We start from the raw sequence: 23,775 nt of genomic DNA on the forward strand, positions 1-23,775 counted from the left end.
TCAATGAATTTTATCAATTTTCCTTATATTCAAAAGTATTAAAATGTAATCCTTTTTTCAGTATTTATAGAATATTAAGATGGTTGAGTTAATGACTGTGAATTTGTCATTTTCTACTGAGAGATGCCAGTAAATGTTGACTGTATTGTGCAATTGTGCAGAGTGCTTCTATATTTTAATTATACCTTTGTCTAAAGTATCCCAATTGTGCCATAAAGAACAATGTACAGAAATGATTACTTTACATATTCTTTACATTATGGTTTTATTTTTGTTATGAATGCTTCATTTATACATTTTTTAGCTACTTTTAATGTCTTTAGTGTGATGTATTTTTTTTAATTAAATTTTCTTGTTTTTATTTCTCTTCTATAGGAGTGAGTTAGTGTTACTCCTTCATAAAAAAAAAATAATAATCAAAATAAAAAGTAAATCATATCATATATAAAGACGCAAAGAAAGTAATTCATCATTTAAAGAAGCTAAACATAATTTTATCCTCAAAATTATTACTCATAAACAGATTTACTACTCAAAAATTCAATCTACAAGCAAACATAATGCCCTAGAACACACAATGTTCTTTCTATACTGGACAAACAGGAAGCATTTAAAAAAAAAGTTACATTAATCTCATAAAAATTCTTTATAACAGTACAGGGTCAATGTTTGTCAACCACTTTATAAAATCATGTCACAGATCATTAGGATTAACAAAAAAATATATTTCTCGTATACACAAAAAAAATGACTGAACATATGAACTCACTTAAATCTTATGAATACAGTCATATTTTAATGAATGGAATCAGTTCTAGTTTAATAAACTTTTCCTGAATACATATTTTCTTCTGGGAAAAACACACTAACAATAAAACAGTTGGTAATAGAGTGCAAAAATGACAGTTACTGAGAAAAAGGAACTAAAAGCACTACAGTATAAGTTGAAAACCAATTTTAAAAATAAATTAATTTTGATTTGTAATTAAAAATCATAGTTTTGAACACTTTATAACTTTACAGAATTAATTTAATTATTATTTTTCCAAAAAGTGCCTTATACATGAGAAATAGAATATAAATAGATAACATAATTACGTTTTTTTTAACAAGGAATTTTTTTTTAATATTATTTCATAACCATTCACAATAATACTTCCTAGTTACTATTAGTAACTTTCATTCAGATGTCCTATCCCAGTCAGTCACGACATTTTTTAAAATTGTCATTTCATTTCATCCTCTGAATCCTAACTCCTCCTTTTAGCCTCCTGAAACCTAAAACAAAAGAAAAACAAAATTATTCTTGGTAATGTAATTTTCATCTAGCAATAATTTTTTTTCAAATTTCCCTCATTCATTATTTTTGTTGGGCAATGAATTATAAATTGTCACATTTTTTATCCTTCTATGATAACTCCAACTACTTCCATATTCCTTCTACATTCTTCTATCTAACTAATTACTCTTGCTTTCATCTTGATCTCTTTTATTTTATTTCCCAATTCAAAGTTTTACATCTTTTATTTTCTAGAAGCTAAATAATATTCAACAAAAAATTATCTAAAATGAATAATAATATGTTAAATTTTGTTTTATATCAGTTTATAGACGACCTGGATTAACGCCAGGAAGAGGGCAAAATATTTACAATTGTGACTATGATCGCCCTCCTGGCAGAGGACAAGTATGCGATGTAGATGTGAAGAACTGGTTTCCTTGTACTTTTGAGAACAATTTTAACTACCATCAGTCAAGTCCATGTGTCTTCATAAAACTCAATAAGGTCAGATATTTTATATTAACAATTTTTATAAATAATCCAGTATAGGTTTACTTGTTACTTCTAGTCTTTTTTGTCATAAATCTTCATTATTTTTAATTAATTCAACAAATTTAAATGAAAGAGCTAAATATTGAAGGTAATGGAGTGAATTAATATTTGTAGATTAAAACAAATGGTTCTGTATTTTAAACCTAAACTAGATTAAAAGCTGAATAATATCATGCTTTACAAATCTAAACTCAAAAATTATTAATCTTGATTATAAAACGATTATTATGCAACAGTTTATAAAAGTGAAACATGAAAAATAAAAGAAAGAAAAGAGGGGAAAAATCAGGCTTTTAAAATTTAGTGCTATTGAAGAATGTTAAAAATTATATATGTTGATAAAGTATGAAATGAAGAGATTTTAAAATAAATTGAAGAATCTCATAAAAAAACAAAGTTGGTGGGCTACATATTAAAATCTTACCACCCCCTTAAAGCTCTCAGTCATAATATGTATGACATTCCTGATACATTAGATGATATATTTATTTGTTTACTTTATTTTACCAAGTTATATTATTTAATATGCATTATATTACTTTTACAGTTTCAATTAAAAAGAATACTGACAGCGGTGGCATGGTAGATGACTGTATATTGCAGTGTGCCATGAAAAAAGCATATGTATTAAGATTCATAAAAGTGTGCTCAATGGAGCAAATCATTCATTCTAAATTTGTATAATACTATATAGATCTGTAGGTAATATTTTATCTAACAGTGTATAGAAAATTAAAATAAATTTGTGTGTAATGTATACTTAGTGTAACACTATACATAGTCAACACATTAAAAAAAATCTGAGTAGTTTAAACAGCTTAAAAAATTTCATTAATAGAACAGTAGAATTTTTTTTAAAAACTGTTTAATCAGCATTATTTACAGTATTTTTTTAACGTTTTACTTCTTTGGAACGGACACATTTTTTATAAAATAAAAAGAATTCTGATAGATTGTAAAAAAGAAAAAACTCTGAATAGAATTGATAAATTGATTTTAACAAAATAAATGAGGAACACCTTATGGTGTGCTGCTTTTACATTTCTGATGTGATTTATATAGAAAATCAAATGAATAAATAATTCAATTCATTTAAGTATAAGTTCAGTATAAGTATATTTTTATGTTTTTATAATATAGAATACCTGCTAACCAGCAAAATTTATTTAGGTGAATATATTTGCTGTGCTAGAAATAATATTTATCTGCATTAAACTACATAATATTTTTTTCATCAGAAATTTTCATTTGTTAATATGGTGCTATGCTAGAAGGTTCTATTATTTCAGTGCTCATATTGGTTACATTTAAAAACATTTAAAAGAATTCTAGCCATCATAGTTATTAATGGTAAACCTAAAATCGTTTCAACACCACAGGTAGAAGAAAGGGATTTGAACAAGTTTGCACAGGATCCAGAATTATCGTGCAGAAGAATTGCTATCCAAGAAAAAATATTTTGGAATACAGTATAGAATGAATATTTTACACTTGCAATAATTGAACCCATACCATCTGCAATGGTACAAGCTCTTCTACCAGGTGATAACCAATCAAAGATTGCATTCAGTCGGTGGTTAATTAACAAGTGTGCCCATAACCCGAGCAGATATCTAACATTCTTTTTACAGATGAGGCCTCTTTCACTAAGGACGGTATAAACAACTTCCACAATCGACATGTTTGGTGTGAAGAAAATCCTCATGTAGTATTTCAAGCAGGAAGTCATCAACACAGGTTTTCTCTGAATATTTGGGAAGCAATCTACATGGATAAGCTAATTGGCCTTTCTTTTTGCCACATAGAATGACAGGTGATTCATATTTGGAATTCATAACAAATGACCTACCTGAACTTCAGGAGGACATTCCTTTGCAAAGCACAATGAACATGTGGTTCATGCGTGACGGTGCACCTGCTCACTTTACAATCGGCATCAGAGAAAAATTTACTGATTGTTTTCAAGGAAGGTGGATTGGTTGAGGCGGTCCCATTCGTTGGCTTGCAGGTTCTCCAGATCTAAACCCATTAGACTATTATTTATGGGGACATGTAAAGTCTCTGTTTTATTCAATACCAGTTGTTGATGTTCATCAGTTAGAGGAGAGAATTGTCTGCTCTTTTCAAAAAATCAGGGAGCAGCCAGGAATTTTTGACTGTGTACATCAGTCACTAAATGTGTGGATTGTTGTCATAGAATGAGTGGAGGTCACTTTGAACATTTGTTGTGATTCTCATCAGAAAACAAACAAAATTTCACATGCTCTTTCAATAATTATTATTAAATATTCATAATGTTGAATTTTTAGAAATTTTAATCAGAAAATTTGATTTAGTTATCAAGTGAGTCATGACAGTAAAACAAACAAGATGGCCACCATATTGGTTAAGGCCTACATTTTGCAGTAACTCTGTTGTTTGTTGTTGGGTTTTTACGACTAAGGTGTTGTTTTGTTTCTAAAAAAATGCATCATAATTTTTACAATACAAAACAATTTGATAAAATTTTAACAATTCCTAAGATATTTAAGATTGAAAAACTGAAAAGACCGTCATTTTGAAATTTGTCAATGAAGAGTATAGTTATTTTTTTCCTATTAAAAAATGTTAGTTTAAAATAAAGTACAAAATTTTATTGCATTATCTCCAACCGTTCTTGAAAAATAATTTTTTCTTAGAAAAGAACAACATGATGACAGACAGAAAAATATGCATTTTTGAACCATGTTCACTGGACATTTTTTCTTCAGTATGTTAAGTAGAATCACTACCTAGAGACTGGCCTCCCCTTTTACAGACACTTGGTATATAGTCTTGCATAGCTTATTGTGTAGTCAGCTGATATTTTTGTGCTCTTAACTAAGAACTGAACAATTACATTTAATTTTTATATTAAACAATAAATTCATATTTATTGTATATATGATATTATTATTAAATTCATATTTATTGTATATATTCATATTTATTGTATATTTCTTATATATATTTATGTCCCATAACAATATTTGTTGTAAGTGGCTTTTTTCCCCTCCCCTGAGCCAGACCCACAGCTAAGTATAACTCAGCCCAGGGGAGTGTCCTTTAACTCTAACAGGCCTTCCCGCCCACCAGCTGTATATCCAACAAGGCAAATTGGCCTGCAGGTTGGGTCTTTTTTATTGTGCCAGCCTCTAACTCTCAGTGAGGAGACTCCAGATCCAGCTAAGCTGCAACCTTTATCCCTACGCCGAAGGCTCGGTCTCGGTCTTGTCTGTGCCTTATGCCTCAAATGAAGGGTCTCCAAGAGGATCCCCCACCAGGACTCTGGTCTTAACTCCCCCCTAGTGGATGAAGATCTTCATCAGGGAACTGTCATAGCGGTACATGTCATGTATGGAATCCCCAACTGATCATCGGAGCTGGTGCACCAAGGCGTACCAGTCCTCGCAGCTGAGGCTGTCCAATGCCCCTTTTTAGAAGCCCCTTCTCTGCTTCTCATCATCCTTAGCACCAAAGCACCGTCTGGGAAAAGAGGCTGAACACATCCCAAGAAGCTGTAGAAACAAATATGTGAGTCAGTAAGGATGCAGGTGTTAAGCCGGGAATCCCTACACGAACCCTACGTTCCTCCCATTCAGGGCACTGATACAAGGTGTGTTTGACAGTGTTGTAGGTGACCTGACATGAGTTCAAGTCACTCCCAAAAATGACTTAATTTTCTGTAAGAATAACAAGATTCCATGTCCGAGTTACTAAGTAAGAGGAGGAATGAAGTAATTGGTTTCCTATTAAATTCTTCACTATGCAAAATGTGTGTGTGGTTGTATATTAGCATACTAATCTCATCAGAATACATGATATATTTAATTCTATAAGTGACACCTTTATTCTTTCCATTACAGATTGGCTGTATAGTTGTATAGTAAACATTAAGTTGAAGCAATACATATAATGGATTTTTTCAATGTACCCCTTTCTACATTGAAAAAATCCATTATATTTACTGCTTCAACTTAGTAGGGAAAAAAAAAAAAACTTAGTATTTTGTTTTACAAAAACTAGTTTTTTTTTAATTTTACCTCGTCAGTTTATTGTTTCATTACACTGTTAATTCTGTAACAAACTTTATATTAAATAATTTCTAGTTTAAGTGCATAAAATTAAAATTAGGCAAAGTTCTATAATACTACCATGGCTGCTCCTTCATTATTATAATTTTTCCTGTTTTCTGAATTAAATCATCTTATCTGTAATAAGTAATCTTTTTATTCCTCTTTACCTGAAATAATTTAATTATTATTATCATCTATGTTACTACTAAATGTTCATAAGATTCAATTACCTTCAGGGTAGAGATATTTAAACAGATAGAAATAAACTTATTTGGCAGTGAACCATGACGATAATGTAAAATGCATTCCTGTTTTTGTACTGATACCTTTTCTTTTATTATACTCAGAAAAACTAAAAACAGAATCTGAAAGTCAGCCAGGTAATACTTTTATTGGCAGCAACATTAGATGATAAAACCAATAGTCATGGAATTGATTTAAGTAATATAACTTGGCATCTTAGTGGTATTCTTTGATCAACAACTCATTTATCATCTTAAAACAATAATGTGTTAATAAAATTTCTTTGTTCTTATATATATGTACACACTGTATGATGCATATGAAAACATATATATTGATTTGTAAAGCAAGGCTTTATTTCTGATATTTCCAAATCAGACGAGTTATTAAAGGAATATCCATTGAATAAAGAAATTTAATGCACTAATTCAATTTAAACAGAATGTGTTACTCATTGAACATTTTTCTTTAATTAAAATGGATTTTCATTTAGCTTACATTGATTTAGAATTAAGATATTCTAACTTTACGCACCTCAGTATAAAAGTATTTTTTACCATTTTTACTGTCTTTAACCCTATTTCTATGTTCTTAGTAAGATGCAGAATCTGGTCAAGACACTCAATCTTAGCTCCAAAAATCATGTTTCTTCAATTTTGAAGCATGTTGACATTCCAGGAGTAAATATGAACCAATTTCATTGATTTTTAGAAAAATCTAAAGTTAAAGTTTTGTTGAAAAACAATTTTGTTGAAAAAAAGTTTAAGTTTTGTTGACTGAGTTCTTCAATCATTTATTTTTTTAAAGCAAATAATCAGACAGGTTATTTATCTTATAAAAAATGCAAATTCTACATTACTTCAAATTATGAAAAAATTTTATAAAATGTTGAGAAAAACTGAAAAGAAACAAGTACCAAAACTGAATTTTTATAGCATAATACTCAAGAACAACCAGCATAGAGATATATAAAGCAATACTTAGCAAGTAAAGAAAGAAGTTGTAAAGGAAAAAGTCACCAAAGAGGAAATTCTGAAACCTGAATGGATGTGAAGAGGAAGGAATGTAAAGGGGGAAGGAATGTATAAAAGGGAATGTAAGAGAGGGGGGAAATGTAAAGGAATGATAGAAATAAAAAATAAATTAAAACAAGATAATAATCGAATTGACTTCATGAAATTTGAAATATTTTTTAATTTCATCTACACCCAAACTATACTAATTCTGTGTGGTAATTTAAACCAATGATGAAAAATTGCTCAATGTAGATAATCAAGTACAGTGCATAATTTAATATAAATAAGTACATGTGAAGAAAAGCGCTAAAAATTGAAATGTATTTAGCATAATATGATTTTATGAAGTACAGGTTTGATTTATGAGTGTGACTGCAATTAGCACAGGTCTCTGGAGTTAACTCCTGTACTCTTAAAAAATTGAGAGCCTGAGAATCTGAGCGGACTAGTGGGACAAAAAGGGAATGGGGAACTGAGAGGACTAGGGAACCTGACAGGACCAGATAATGAACTTATAAACAAAGGAAAAATAAATGTGTTTTGTGTTAAAATCACTTTTAAATCACATTTCAAACTTTAGAAATTTGTTTGATTTCCCCTATGCATGCCAACCTAATTACAGTACATTGATACAATAGACACAAAACCAATTCATGGGCTCATGGTTAAAAACTTTATGTATCATTTTTCTTTTACCAAACTCAAATTATTCTATTTTACTTTCATTTTAAATTGATTTGTTGCATTTTTCTTTTATAATGGTATTTAAATGTCAGAATTAAAATTATATATTTTATTATTCAGCACTAGATTTTCAAAGTTTTTTTAACATGTAGAATTTTGATTAATTGCTGTAAAAATTGAGGAGCTGAGGGAGACTAGTACAACCTTTATCTGTTATAATAATACAAATTAAAAAAAAAATGATTCAATGATTCATTAATCTGAATGGAATGGCAATTTATATTGCCACTTTATTAGTTAATGGATTGGAAAATTGTATAGTGTAATTAAATTAAATTTTGAATAAAGTTCAAATTTTATTTTGGTTTTCAATTCATCGAAAATTCAATTTCCATGTTACGTACATATAATAATATTATAAATTATTACTACACTAGTTAACAATATATTTTATTTCTAATTTTTATTATTACAAAACCATACATTTGTTTATTATAACAAATGATAGATGTGCTACATCATACTGAAATAAAGGAACTGCTTCAGCATTTACTTGGATGAACCAAAGTAAACCAAGTAAAGCCTTGATCAGAACATCTATTGTAAATACATAATTAATTATAAAATAAAAAATAGAACTATTTAAAAGTCCATACTATTTATTTGAAATACAATACCTGAAATATTAGTAAATTAAATATTTGAATATAAAAAATAAATAAAATAGTTACAAAATATACAAAATAACTAATTATTCAGAAGGTATTAATGAAAATTATTTATATTTAACACAATACAATATGTTATATACGTGTACTTTTTAAATAATCCTTTTTTTAATTACTGCCGATATTATTAGAAAAACTTCAACAGATGTAATCTCATGGCACTATTTTCTGTCAATAATTAATTTAATTTTTTATTTACTTTGCTTTAATTACTGAGTTATTATTACCCTATGATGATTGATCAAAGTTCTTAATATTTTTAAAATCAATAATAATATTTTTTACAATATAATTAATTTATGTTTTTAATAAAGATTTATATATTTTTTTAGATATTTGGATGGATGCCACAGTTTTACAATGATACAAATCATCTACCTTCAAACATGCCCGATGATCTTAAAAGACGAATAGCAACTCAGAAGACTGTTAATCCACGTTTGGTAAGATTAAAAAGTTTAACCGACTGATTGTCAACTATATTTTTAAATTAGAAGAAAACTGCATAATGAAAGTATATTGATAAGCTATAACTGACAATTATGTTGCATTATCCAGAGATAGTTATAGGGTAGTCTCTCATATGGGAGATTGGTAATTTGAGGCCAAGCCAAACAAGTAATATTTTAATAATTTCTTCTTGATGATGTCCCAGCCTTCATTATGAATTCTAATCAACAATACATCCTAGCCTGGGGATCCATAGATATAACAAGTTACAGAAACTCTCTATAGACAAACAAGGGATGAGTTGCTTATGTGTCCTGAATCAAGGAAGCAGTACTAGATATCTAGAAATTTCTGGAATGTTATATGAATCAATCAAAAAAATTACTGACCCAAAAGAGCTTCTATAAGTAACTTAGATGAATCTTAATCTTTTTTCTTGGGGAAAACGGATTAAGTGCATAGATGATAAATAGTATCATTCTGGTAACAGGAGGTCCAGTTGACATAAGTGCATAAGAATCTGATCGGGATGCAATATTTGTTTTCAGATCTCAGATACCATCCAAAAAAAAAGATTCATCATTAAAAATTAGCTTATTTCATATAACTTGTTTTTCATTAATTATAGCTACAAGATGCATCATGTAAAAGCATTGTTCCAAAGTTAAATATTCCCTTATCTACCCATTTTTCTGAGCTTTTAAAACGATTACTCCAGAAGGTCTTTTATTTTTTATATTGTTTTAATGTTAAAATATAGTATAAGAAGGAAATTTTTAAGTCCATTAGACAACGTTCAAGTATCATCATTTGCTATGTAATTGAAGTAACATCACAGTAAAATATAAGACTGAGTATAAACAAGAAAACTTTCATAAGTATATTTTTACTAAAAATAAAAGCTATTTAGGTACATATGTTACTTTTATATACAAATACAGTATATATGACAATATTAACTTCATTAAGCACATAACAGTTGTTTTGAGTGGCATAAATTTATGGAGATATGAGTTTATATAAATTCTTAATGAATAAACAATTTTACACATTTATTATTTAATAGTTATTTTCTTTTGTTAAATAGTTGAAGACTATTTGGGTATCATATGAAGGTGAAGGACCATTAGACAGAGAAAATATTGGAGAAATACAGTATATTCCACGACAGGGATTTCCTGGTTACTTTTATCCTTATCTAAACACAGAAGGTTATCTCAGTCCACTTGTTGCAATACACTTTAAAAGGCCGAAAAGTAAGTTTTTTTACTAGATATTATGACCCTAATATTAAGATATTTATGACCTAACTGTTTTTTTTTTCAGAATAAATAAAAGGAAAGTTACTTATTTGTCTAAATCTTAAACATGTACTGATTACCACATAATGTATTTATATTTTAGTAATTTAAATTAAATCAATATTTAAAAAAAAATTAAAAAAGTACAATTTTTAAGTAGAAAAAATTATAATCAATTCAAATTTTTCAAAACTTTTAATAAAAAGGCAAGATATTTATTATTATAATAGAGAGAAACAATTAAAGTTCTGAAGTTAACTTTAACACAAAACACTATTTACCTTTGTTTACAAACCTAAAAATCCATGAAAATAATGTTGAAGTTCAACATTAAATAAAGTAATTTTTATATGTAATATAAACATATAACATTACTGTAAGAATAAATTTCTAGAAAAGTTTTAACAATTTTCATAATTTCAAGAGTCGCAGGAAGTGAAACACAGTGATGTATTTTTTTATTCTAATATTCTAAATTGGTGGAGCCTTTTTTTAATTTTATTGTTGAAATGAAAAAAAAACTGTTACACTGTTGTACCTTAATAAACATAATTATTGTCATCACTTAATATGTCCTGCTTATTGTCTGAACATCTGGGTCAAGACCACTGACTAGTTCTAGTTGCCTGTCACTAAACAACAACAATGATCTCATATTTAAACAATTGGAAAGCTCTTTATTATTTCCTTCAACATATTCTTCCTCCTACTCAACTCCAATTTCCAAGATCTTTTCAATATAATAAGAGAATAATAAGAGGCATTCATTCTCAAATACAATAAAATAATAGCTTACTATTATAAAATATTAGTCTACTTTATGATTATTGTAATAAGAACAATCTACTAAACTTATATATATATATTTTATTTATTTATATATATAAATAATGATTATATAGACATGTATTATTATATACTACAACCAATTGAACAATACATTATCAACAAATACATGAATAATTACTTATCTTCATGAAAAGAAGTTACATACTGTAAGTACTTGCTTTGGGCCATGACACAAGACAGCACAGATTAAACTGCACATTAAAATAATATACGATATACAATAAAATACAATATTGTAAGAAATATTACTTGACTAAGAAAATTAGTGAGAATCTCAATAATATTTTATCATCCACAAAAAATGTAGCGTTATAAAACCCAGAAGATCTGAAGTGATTTTTTAGGAAAATGTAGGCTGCACTGAAAACTCATAATTGGCTAATAATTTATTTATTAACAAAATTTGAAAGATGAAATTATACTTATATATACATTGAATCTTTATGAATTGAATGTCACTATTGAAAATAATCTCTTTTGCACTCAGCACATTTGCACCATCTTTTACCAATTTCTGAAAAGCACTTTGGAAAAATCTGTAAAGGACCCTCTAACCTACGCTTTAATGATATAGCTTTTACTCCTTCTGTATCACTCAAACTTGAATACTGAAAGGCATTTTCATTGTGTCAAAGATATGCAAGTCTGATGGTACAAGATCAGGGCTGTAGGACGAATTGGAAACCACTGACCACCCCATTTGTACATAGTATTGGTTTGTAGTTGAGATCTGGGAGCCCATTATCATGATACAGTTTAATGGCATAAAGATTTTTCTCTGTCTTTTCTTTCTGATGGCTTCTCTGAGTTATTTTTAAAGATACAATGTAATACTCACCGTTTACTGTTGAGCCTTGTTCAAGAAGATCTAACAAACTGATGCTACTCTGGTTCCAGAAAAAAGAAACAAAAACTCTCACCTTGGATACAGGGTTCTGATGTTTTTATGAATTTTTTAATTTAGATGAAGTACTATGTTGCCATTCCATCAACTGCCTTCTAGACTTAAAGACTTTATTGATATACCCAAGCTTCATTTTCCATCACAACATTTAAAAAAAAATGCTCTTCATCGATTTCAAACATGAAAAGGAATTCTGCATACACATTTCCACCTTTAGTTTTTCAAAGCAGGTATTAACTGATAAGATACCTACTTGATGCAGACTTAATTTTCTGTAACCTGGGAACTCTATTATCCTCTGCACATTTTTAAATCTTCAATTGAAGATCACAGCAACTTTGCATAATGGGATTCATTGATCTGCACAAATCAAGTCATCAACTCACTGGCCTTCCACCAAATGATTTGTCATTATGGGAATTTTCTCATGCCTTAAACTTATTGACCCACCTTTGAACATTTTTCTTGCTAGCTCACTGAATATGTGTGAGTTAACCATGGATGTTTCCAGCTGTTCGTACCTCTTTCATTAAAAATTTGACGACTGGCCTCTATCTATTCTTCACGTCCATTATTCATTTTCTGTAAATATAAAGAAAATTTCATCATCATGCTTGAAAGTATTCTCTCTCAGTGGTATTAATTTCAATGTTATGACACACACCATCAATATTACAGATTTTATACATTACATTGAGATTTTCTGACTAATACAAAATTAATACGTGTGCTGTTAAAAAGAAAAAAACCCAGAACAGTCACTAGAGTAGGTAACTCTCTGACCTTACGATGAGTAACTTTCTTATGTAAATTCCTATCACCTTGAAGGATATCCTTGAGACATCTGTTATTTTAAATTTAAAGGGATAATAAAAAGGATTGAGCAGTATTTGAAGGATTACAGACCTGAGCATAAACTGTGAACAAGACCTAAATCACATTAATTAAAAGTCACTGACTTACAAGCTGGTTAAATGGAAGAATGAGGTGTTATACTTCCTCAGCAGGATCACATAGTCTCACCTTTAGGAGGAGTTAGTACAATACAAGCTTAGGGGAACAGAAGTTGTTGAGGAAATCCACAGATTGAAGGGTCACCTAATTATTACTCATGATTTTCTTTGCAGCAGAGAAAGATGTTTAAGAATTTCTTTTATGAATGGTTTTAAAAATAAAATATTTAATATTTTGAATAAAATTATTTTAGCTTTCAGCCTTGTTACTTATGATAATAATTTTTTAATTGGTCTTTTTATATTAAAAACATCTATAATTTTTATTTTCTTTGATTTAAATTATTGTTAAATTTAAAAAAAAAAATTATTGATAATATTTTAATTTTTTCAGTTGGTGTTATCATTAATGTTGAGTGCAAAGCATGGGCAGTAAATATGAAACATGATCGCAAAGAAGCTATTGGAACAACCCATTTTGAGCTGCTGGTAGACTGATAACTCTTTTAATAATTTAATTCAGCTGCTCTACATCTTTCAAACTTAAAAAAAGAAAAAACTAACACATCCTCTCCATCCAATCAAAACTGTGATGTAATAAAACCTCACATCTTTCTTATTAATAAATTTTACTGAAAAAGAACTTTTATTTAAGTAAAACAAGTTTTTGGAAAAAATATGGTTGCAAATTTAGAAAACCATTTTAAAATGATGCAACATTTAGAATAAAAGCATGACACTTATTCATAGGTAAATTTTACATCACTCTATTTATCTGTTGGCAATACTGTACTCAAGATTTGTTTCACGTAACTTTTGAAACAATCTTGTTGCACATCAGTGACATTGCAGTCTATTCCACCATTTCCATTTCTTTTTTTGTTCCAATTATGCCAATCTCTAACAACTAATGTGTGCGTATTTATTGTAGAATCTTATTCAACTTGTAAAGCATTTAAATACTTGAAAGACTATTTTTAGTTGAAATTACCAATCTGCAGTTCCTGGTTAAGTAAAAAAAATTACACATTTTGTAAATTAACTTATGATTTTAGAAGTATACACAATTAGATAATCGTCTAACTGTTGAGGATGTGAAAGAATTTAAATTCTTCTCTGCTGTAATTTCTTAGTTAAGTTATCCTCGCAGATTGGACTATCAACACTTCTGCTTTTACAGCTACAAATAAGTTAAAATTGCAGTAGTACTTTTTAGGAATAAAGAAAACCTTTTGGCTATGATACATGAAAAACACTTTAATTATAAGAAACACCAGAACATTGATTTTTATTACGTAGGTTGTACCTTTGATGGATAATTGAAGATGTCACTTCCAGGAAAGAATATTAAGAAAGTAACAGGAGACTATTTCATTCCTCACTTTCTTTAGTAGGTCTGGCTTGGGTTATTATTATTCTTTAAGATAACTGCTATTTTTTGAAATGACTTGTAATTTATGTCAATCATAAAACCATTAAGGGTGTTGTAAGGATTCAATATACTACAATGTACAGTAGTGTTTTCAGTGAGTTACCAACAGATGCTGGAATGGTAGAAGGAAGGAGATTGTTTGCTGGAACAAATATTCATATTATGTTGATAGGAATATTCTTGGTAGGGTTGGTGCTTGGTCTGTTGTTGATGATTGTTCTAGTGATCTTCAATTAATTATCTTTGAGTTGGTTAAGGAGTTGCAAAACGCTTGTAGATGCAATGTCCTTGTTCATCAGCAGGTGCTTCATGTACAGGAAGGTGGACTGGCCTAAATTTGTTAATATTCTCTCTGCTAGACTCCCATGTCTTAGATTGAAGACTGGATGATATTCAACTGGAATACCTGACAGAAAGATTTTCTCTGGCTTTCTTCGATGTCACTGAGAATTCAATTTCCCATAGTTCAGGAAGAGAGAATTGCTTCTTGGTGGACTAGACAGTTGTCTTTGTTGAAACAGTTCATGAACCGTCTCAGGAGAGCTGCTCAGTGGGACAGTAATCCTGAATGGCGAGCGGCTTTCGTAGATGACTATCAAAGATAGAGGTCTCAATATTTTCATTTGATCAGGACATCAAAATGGGGCTTATGGCATTCTTTTGTTAGAGAACAAGGAAATAACGATCCTTGGGGTGTTGTGTATAGAATCCTAGGGCATAAGCGTAAGAAAAATATTCTTTTGTCAGCTCTCTCGACTCAGCAGGGTATTGTTTCTAACAAAGCTGAGATTTTAAATATTCTATTGAATGATTTGTTACTAGATGATGCTGTGACTAATGAAACCTTGTATCATCTGCAAGTCCAAGAAGAAGTTGCTGCTTTTCACTGTAGTGTTTTATCTCTGGAAATTACGAGGCAAAGGTACATCAATTTGCACTTCTGGTAGGAATAAAGCCCCGGAATCGTGGTAGAGTTCCTTGTCCATTCTGTCAGAATTTGTGTTGGTAGTTTGACTAAAATTTTAATAGAACGCTCTTTGCTGGCTATTTCCGTTTGCTGGAAAAAAGGTGTTCTAAAATTGTTGTTTAGAGGTGGTGAAAAGGACCCCACTGTGAGCTCCTTTCATAGGTCTTTAATGCTCCTGCCAGTTATTGAAAAGGTGTTTTTCAGAAAGTATTGTACCTTCATGTTACTGATAGACTGAATTCTAGAGATTTGTTGGATGATCAGTATGGTTTTTCCTCAGGCAGGACATGGAAGATATATGCTGATGAAGGACGTTTGCTGATTAAAGGGGATTCGAGGAATGAGATTGAATTCAATTTCTTGCAAGCCCAGGCTTGCAAGATACTCCAGCTATGGAGTTTGCAACATAAGATGGGATTTAGCCCAGAGAAAACAACAATGATGTTGTTCAAGAGCAGACAAGCTGTTACACGATGAACTTGTGTATTAATGGTAGGTCATCGAATTAGGTTATGTTCTGTGCAGAAGTATTTAGGTGCTACCCTTGATGAGAATCTTTGATTCAAAGAGCACGTTCAATATGCTACCAAAAAGGCTTGCTCTGCTTTATTCGGTGTTCAGAGAGTAGTTCATCCCAATTGGAGGCTTAAAATGTTTTTTACTGACTTTGGACTCATTGGTCTGGTCTCATTGAATGAGGTACAAACATTATAGGAGTATTTTGTTGTTGAGAGCCCTGCATCTCCTATTGTTATTTATGATTGGTCCCTAGGAGTTATCTGTGATTCGTCCCTAAGACACATGAGAGGTGGTCCTTGTTGTTTCTGGTATTAAGCCCATTGATATCCTTGTGACTGAATGTCAATTACTTTATGATGCTAAGAAGGTACTTATCTCCGGTAACTTACCAGAGGTAACTTACTTCTGGGCGACGACCAAGGTTACCATTTATGGCGGTAAGATGGACTTAATCATCTGATAGCCACTGCATGCATGGTATTTTCCTGATGTGAGAAGTATACACGTAGTTAGGTGGATACTGCCAATCAGTATATTACACAGTTTCTTTCTGGACATGGTGCTTTTCAAGATAGGTTGGCTAGATTTGGTTTGGTTAATTCAGGCTTATGTCTGGAGTGTAGAGCCATTGATAATGCGCACTATGTCTTATATGTCTGCCCCAGGTACGAAGCTAAATGTACCAAAGTAGCTAGAGAGCTTGCTAGGATCAATACTGATTTTGATTTGCAAGTTAATTGGAAAACTGAAAGGAATGAAACATAGTTGCTGCTTCCTTAGATTCTTACCCCTGTGGAGGATGGTTGAGTGGGTCTGATGCTGTTATAGATATATAGATAGAATAGCAACCCAGGCGGCTAGGTGCCCGCCTGGATGCTTACCTTGCCAAGACAGGTGTTTTGACATCAAGCTCCGATTAGCTGGGATATTCACTGTTATGAAGAGAGTGGATGTGTAGAGAACTCTGAAACGGAGCTGCGGTGTGGGATGGTGTAGGCAATGAACTCACTCCTGAAACCGGATCAGAGCAGACAGTGACAGGGTAAGTTTTCCTTAGAGACTTATTAAATTTGTGATACTGGTTCTTAATTTTTAAATAAATCAAGAGGACTTTGAAAAAATTAAATTATAGGACAAAATTGTCGTTGTCGCGATCAATACTTGTTTTGTTGGAATGAGGACAGTATTTTTTTTTGTTTAGACTCAATCAAGTAATGATCTGAGTGCATAATCGAATTTAAGTTAGATATGGGAAGAGTAGGAAGAGTTTTTGTTGAAACCTTTGGTATTAGAGGAAGGCGCAGGAATCACACTTCCACAAATCGGTTAATTTGATAGTTGAGGGTTTAAGTTATGGTAGATGGTTGTGGTTTGAAGAGGCCATATGAAGGCGATAGCAAGTTGTGTAAATACACTGATGGAAATGTCTGCTGAGGCATTTGTATTGGTGGCATCCTGACAGAAGCCAAATTGATGACTGCGTTATTCAAGTTTAGACGGTCTAAAAGATGACCTCTGGTTAAGTCCATCAGATTTATGAATGGTGTTGTGTTAATGAAAAAAATTGTATGATTTGATGTCTGTACTTTTGTATGATGAATAAAAACTGTACTATAAATATTTTATTAATTTTTTTATTTTATTATTGATTATTTATCTTCTCATTTTGAAAAGTAATTTTATTACAAAAACTTTAAAAATTTTATGTAATTTACAATGCAGTAAGTTCAAGATTAATAATATAAATAAAAACACAAAAAGGAAAAGAATCCTTTGATCATCCTACACCAGTAGAATTAAAACATGAATAGTCGCATGAAAGTGAAGGAGGACAATCCTTCAACACTAAAAAAATAATAGAAAAATAATTTATATATGAATCATGACTTTGTATTGATATACTATAAAAATGTTTTATTTTAGTAATCACAGTATTTTAATACTAACCTATATCTTAACTTGATGAATGACTTAGCTTCTTTATTTAAATGTAACAACCTCCTTATAACATTAGTGTTAAATTTATTAAAACGTTTAAAGATTCTTTTTCTTTGTTATATTTTAAAAGTGTTTTAAATGATAACCCAACAATTATAGTTTGGCACAAATTTTGTTGCCTAGGTTTTTGGCATGTTTTCACATTTTTTTTATCATTCAAATAAAACATGTATTAAAAAAAAATATTTATTGTAAATTTTTATTTAAAAATAATCAAATTGCTTTACCCACTTCAATTTCTTCCCAATTATTATTCCATTTCCATGTTACTAATTTTATACATGATGTTTAAAATATGACACTTAAAAGAAAAAAAAATTCTTAAAGAAAAGAAAAATTCTTAATTATGTGGAATTTACCAAAATTGAAGAATAATTGTGTACTTTTTTAGAAGACATCAAGATTTTTATAAAAAACTTTATAATATTTTTTACATGCCTTTTATGAGTGCTACATGAACTGCAGTCCACTGCTTCATATTTCTTAAGAATTGTTGATGTGCTATTCTCATCATAGGCAAAGATATTTTGATCTCCTGAGGAATGATTATGCTTAAGATGTTGAAAGACTTGGTACTATCAAGGAGGAGGCCTACCTTGAGGAAGTCTTAGGTACATTTTTTAAGAAGGGTTTGTCCCATTCTACAGTCCTGCTACAGGCAGATCATCCCTTTATCAGTATCCAACCCTTTCTTTTTTTCTTATCCTTATTCTGGATTCTTTACTCCCAAACGGTTTTATATGAGTTTTAGATAGATGTCTATTGAATCAAAGTTCAATGGATATAGAATTCTTTTTAGTTACTGCATCCTTGGTATTTATTTAGCTTAATAGGGGGCAGTTCTACCTAGAGACTCTATTCTGTTCAATGATTGTGTAAAAAGCCAATTCTGACTCTGAGGTGCTTAATATGTAAAACAAGGTCATTAATCCTAAAAAGATTATGAAACACTACACTCTATAAAAATTTTTTTGACAAGAAAAATATGAGAAAAATTCTTCAATCAAATCATATTTGTCCAAACTGAATTACACTTTAATTTTTTTAAAGCCGACTTCAATCATAAAAATATTAGCAAAATGATTTTAAAATATCATTTTTTAAAAATCAGAGAGCATCATCAATCAAAAGTTGAAAATATATTTCAGTTTGTGCCATAAATAAGTTTATAAATTATATTTTTTCTATAGAAAATTCTTACTGAAATTTTTCTGATTAATAAAATAACAACATAAACTATATATAAATAAGGAAAGATGCTTTAATATTGTATTTGTAACATGATAAACTAAACTGAGTTAATTGTGTAGGTAGATAAATGGAAATTTAAACGGTTGAAATCTAAATAGTTAAAATATTAAATATTTTTGTCTACATTTATATACTATAAAACACTAGTTCTTTCATTATTACTGTGATGACCTACTTGGTTTCTGTAATTTCATTACAACTTTTTTTTTTTAATATTTAAAAAATATTTAAGATTAGTTGTTCTCAAATATTACTGGTTTTTCCTGTTTGAAATAACTTTATATTTTATGGTATGGTGTTGGTTTACTGTGAGTCAGTAGCTATGGCTATTACACAAATTTTTCAGTAATTAATATTTTATGAAAATTATGAAATTTCCTTTACAAAATTAAATCTATTGAATAAATCTTATTTGTGTAAGTATTTCTAAATTGTTCCCATTTATATCAAAATAAAAAGAGTTTATTATGTCATTAATATTTATCATTCATATATAAAATAATCTAAAATATGAGTAGTCATTTTTGAAACACATTTTACATTTCAAGCGAATCCTTTCAAGTTCTTGTAATAAAATTCAAATGGTTATGACAAATGATTATACGCTTGAGTAACACCTTTCAGTCAACTTATGGGCATCTATTCAAGTTTATTTTTATGCGAGTGGGAGCCAAGATGCTGCTAGTACTTTCCATCAGAATAGCTAAATTGTGACACACCTGTACTTCTCTACAGATCTATGATATTTAAAGCTCAACCTACAATTAGTCTTAATATAAAATCTCATTTCAAATAATTTTATTGCTGCTCTTTCTCTCTCATATTCTTTCTTTCTCTACTCTCACATGCATGTGCACGCATGCTCACACACACACACACACACACACACACACATATATATATATATATATATATATATGCATGTACATTTAAAATGTACTATGAAATATAGAAATATTTTAAGATCACATTACACAGGTGAAATAAAGAAAAAGCAATTCACACAATAAAACAGCTCTTATTTTTATACATACATGTATTTTGAAAGTTAAGAAAACTTTCATATAATTTATATGCTTTTACATCAAAGTTGAATACTTAAACCTTTTAATAATGAATCTAATGATATAAATAAAATGAAAATAATATAGTAATTAAAATTATTAAAAAAAAATCTTTAATATTTTTCAGTCTTCTTTGCAACCATTTGATTGTTTTCACACAGCGTTATTTTCATTGAATGTAAAAATAACAGCACCAATCACTGAAGATTGTTATAAAGGTGACTGAATATGTTCTTCATATATATTCTTATATATATATATATGATTCTTCATATATAATATGTTTGTTTCTAATATGTTCTTTAAAAAAAAAAAAAATACAATTAAATAATTTGGTAAAGTTAATCTTCAAAAACATTTAAATTTTAAATTATCATGTAGACTGTTATAGATGGATACATATAAAATTCTAGATATATACCTGCACAAAAGTCTGATGTAAATTTGCAGTGAATTTACTTGTAGGTTTTAATTCAGAATTTTTACTGTTAATAATTGTTTAAAAACTACAAATTCATCTAAAAAGTATGGAACATCACATAATACCACACACAAGACACCACCAGTAATTCATCCAAAAAATAACACAGCCAGTCTCAAAGCATAGCAAACATCCATGCCAGGCTTACTAGGGAAGTGAGATTAAACTGGTATCGTGTTATCTTCATCACTTAGTCAAATATACTCTTACTTTTCTCTATTAACATGGCAAACTTATTGAAATGAATGTGAAAATCAGCTGTATGAGTGACTTTTTTAGTTTGTTAACTACAGGAGCTGGCTATATAATGGAACATCATTACTTTTACAGAAAGCAGTTTTTACTAATGCCACTTGTACTAATGGCTAGATAAATTTCATGCATCATAACTATAAGATGAAACCAGTAGTATAAAAAACAAATTGAAAGGGACATCTTTATTTGTAAACCATGTACCATAACATCTCTGCCATGTAACGATAAAAAGACTAATTTTAATAGCAATAGACATTTTAATAAGTAAATTTAATTTATTAAAGGAACCCACGGTACTTTACACAAATGAAAAAAGTACAAGTTTCTCATCTTAGTACCAGAATTAAACCCTATTCATCAGAAGGATGTTTTAACCTTATACTTTTAACAGAGAAAAAGATAGGTACTTGCAATGTTTCTGTGAAAATTAGGGTAAACTACTAATGGGAAGAATTAGAATCACTTCTTTTCTTATTAGAAATGAGGGACCCAGAATTAGCAGTTTCTCCACATTTATACAATAACATAACTTGTAGACGCACAAATTTTAGGTTAAATAGGAGTTTAAGGAACATAATTTCTAAAACTTTTATGATCAAAAAATTTATTCTACTATTTTTACCAAAAGACACACTAACAATAAGGACACATAAACAAACACACACACACACACACACACACACACACACATACACAAACACACTTTCTTTTTATATTATTTTGCAATTCAAAATATATGTAAGCATTCAGATCAATAAAACCACCTAAGCAATAAAATATTAGTAAATTATTATTTTTTACTTTATTGATTTATTGTATATTGTTCCAATGAGTAACATTTTTATTCATGTCTATCATGAAATAAAACAATTAAGATTGATTATATTACATAAATATATTCTTATATTTATGGTTTGCTACAATATTCTTTTATCCAATTATTAAAGTTTTATTTTTGTTATTTTCTTGTCTATGACAGTCAGCAAACATATTAATTTGTAATTAATGTTTTATAACAACATGATACACTGAACCAAAATCTATAAAAAAAAATATATATACATATATATATATATTTTACTTTTCCATCTAGATACCACTACAGCAAAACTATAGCTGTAGAAGGGAAAATATTGTAATCGGTCCAATTTGGGCATGTGGGGTTTTCATCAGATCTTGAAATTTTGACACCTAGGAACCCAAAAAACCAGAAGGAAATTTTCTGGATGTTAATGTTCAAATGTAAATGTGTGTGTCCAGTATTGACCTCTAAATACCTTTTATTTCCAGAACTACCAGACCGATTTTGACCAAACTTGGTCAGATTACAAGTACATGGGACACTGATGCCATTACATTTTCAAATTAAAGGGATGAGGCTGTAGCGCCATTTCCTTTGTCCGTTTTCCTTTTCCCCGTTTTCCCCTTTTTTATTTTTTACATTTTCCCCTTCTTCCATTTTTACCTTCTTCCCTTTTACCTTTTTCAATTTTTCCTTTTCCGATTTTTCCCTCTTTCCCTTTTCCAATTTTTCCCTTTTTCCCCCGCGCTTAAATGGGTTTTATAGTCTATAGTGGACACACATATCGGAAACGCTGAAATGGAATCGTAAAATATTTAGCATAGTATTTGTTGCTTTTACGTCCAACAGATAGCGCATTTTTAAAAAAAAGCATGTTTTTCCTGTTACAGGCGTGACATCTTAGGTTTATAAATGGTAGGTACATAAAAAACACGCGCGTATTCGAATGTAACGTTTTGTCAAAATTTCAAAGCAATCGGTGAAGAACTTTCGGAGATTTAAGATTTTGAACAAACGAACGTTTACATCTTTATTTATATAGTTTGTATATTTGATATAATATTTTATTACGGCTTACAATAATTATTAAGAGGTGAATAAAAATCTTTCAGAAAAGAACAAGTCTTTGCAAAAATAATTGCTAATAGGAAAAAATAGTATCACTCTTTTCTAAACACAAGGAAAGATCCCGTAATTAACTTTCTCTCCATTTATGCTGGTTTGTAAAGTAAAACATTAAACATAAGGGTAAGATATAAATATAAACTCTAGGCATATACATAACTAGTGCAAATAGTTATAAAAATATTATGTCTAAGTAATTAAAACTTATAATAGATATTTATTCTAAGTTAACGCACTGAAAGTGATGTAGTGTACATAACACATTTTTTCTTGAAAAAAAGGAGACATTAATTTATTTTACATTATTTGTAAGGGTGTAATATATATACATATACGAGGTGCTACCCAAAAGTTCGGGAAATTTGAATTTCGCGCGCGGAACATTGCTGGTACGACCTGCTGCCGCTAGGTGTGGCTAACAGTACTCTTTGTGAATCAGTGTTCCAACAGTTGTGACGGTGAAAGGTTGCATTGTTGATTTTCGTGCGGTTGTGTAACGTTGTGTTTTACTGCTTCGGCGAAGTTTTAAATGGCAGATTTTAAAGAGCAAAAAACCTGCATAAAATTTTGCTTCATGCTTAAAAAACTGGGCAGGAACCCATCACATGCGTGTGGAAGCATTTGGTGACAATGCTATGAGTAAAAGTAAAACTTTTTTGTGGTACAAACGATTCAAAGATGGACGAACGACAGTCGATGACGATGTGCATTCAGGAAGACCATCAACAAGCGCAACACCGGAAAACATCGCGAAAGTGCGAGAGGCTATTGTTGCAGATCTACTGTTGCAAACAATCCATGATGTTTGTGCAATCGTACAAATGT

General features: G+C 29.8%; 1 protein-coding gene and 1 long non-coding RNA gene across 2 annotated transcripts in view; one reads left to right on the forward strand and one right to left on the reverse strand.

Annotated features, from left to right (window-relative positions):
• The window catches only part of LOC142331355 (sodium/potassium-transporting ATPase subunit beta-2-like), a 114,459-nt gene extending 100,799 nt beyond the window's left edge, over positions 1-13,660 (forward strand). Inside the window, exons 5-8 of the mRNA XM_075377203.1 lie at positions 1,605-1,786; positions 8,932-9,042; positions 10,137-10,305; positions 13,451-13,660. Of these exons, the coding sequence (XP_075233318.1) occupies positions 1,605-1,786; positions 8,932-9,042; positions 10,137-10,305; positions 13,451-13,554 (566 nt within the window). The 3' untranslated portion in view covers positions 13,555-13,660. The remainder of the gene's footprint in view (positions 1-1,604; positions 1,787-8,931; positions 9,043-10,136; positions 10,306-13,450) is intronic.
• Positions 1,061-17,973, reverse strand: LOC142331357 (uncharacterized). The gene is made up of 3 exons (XR_012757967.1): positions 17,922-17,973; positions 12,554-12,685; positions 1,061-1,278 (listed from the first exon to the last, which is right to left on the reverse strand). It is a non-coding gene; the product is annotated as an uncharacterized LOC142331357 (long non-coding RNA).
• Positions 17,974-23,775: the final 5,802 nt, after the last annotated feature.

The sequence above is a fragment of the Lycorma delicatula genome, chromosome 10, assembly GCF_047948215.1.
Source record: "Lycorma delicatula isolate Av1 chromosome 10, ASM4794821v1, whole genome shotgun sequence".
Classification (NCBI taxonomy): domain Eukaryota; kingdom Metazoa; phylum Arthropoda; class Insecta; order Hemiptera; family Fulgoridae; genus Lycorma; species Lycorma delicatula.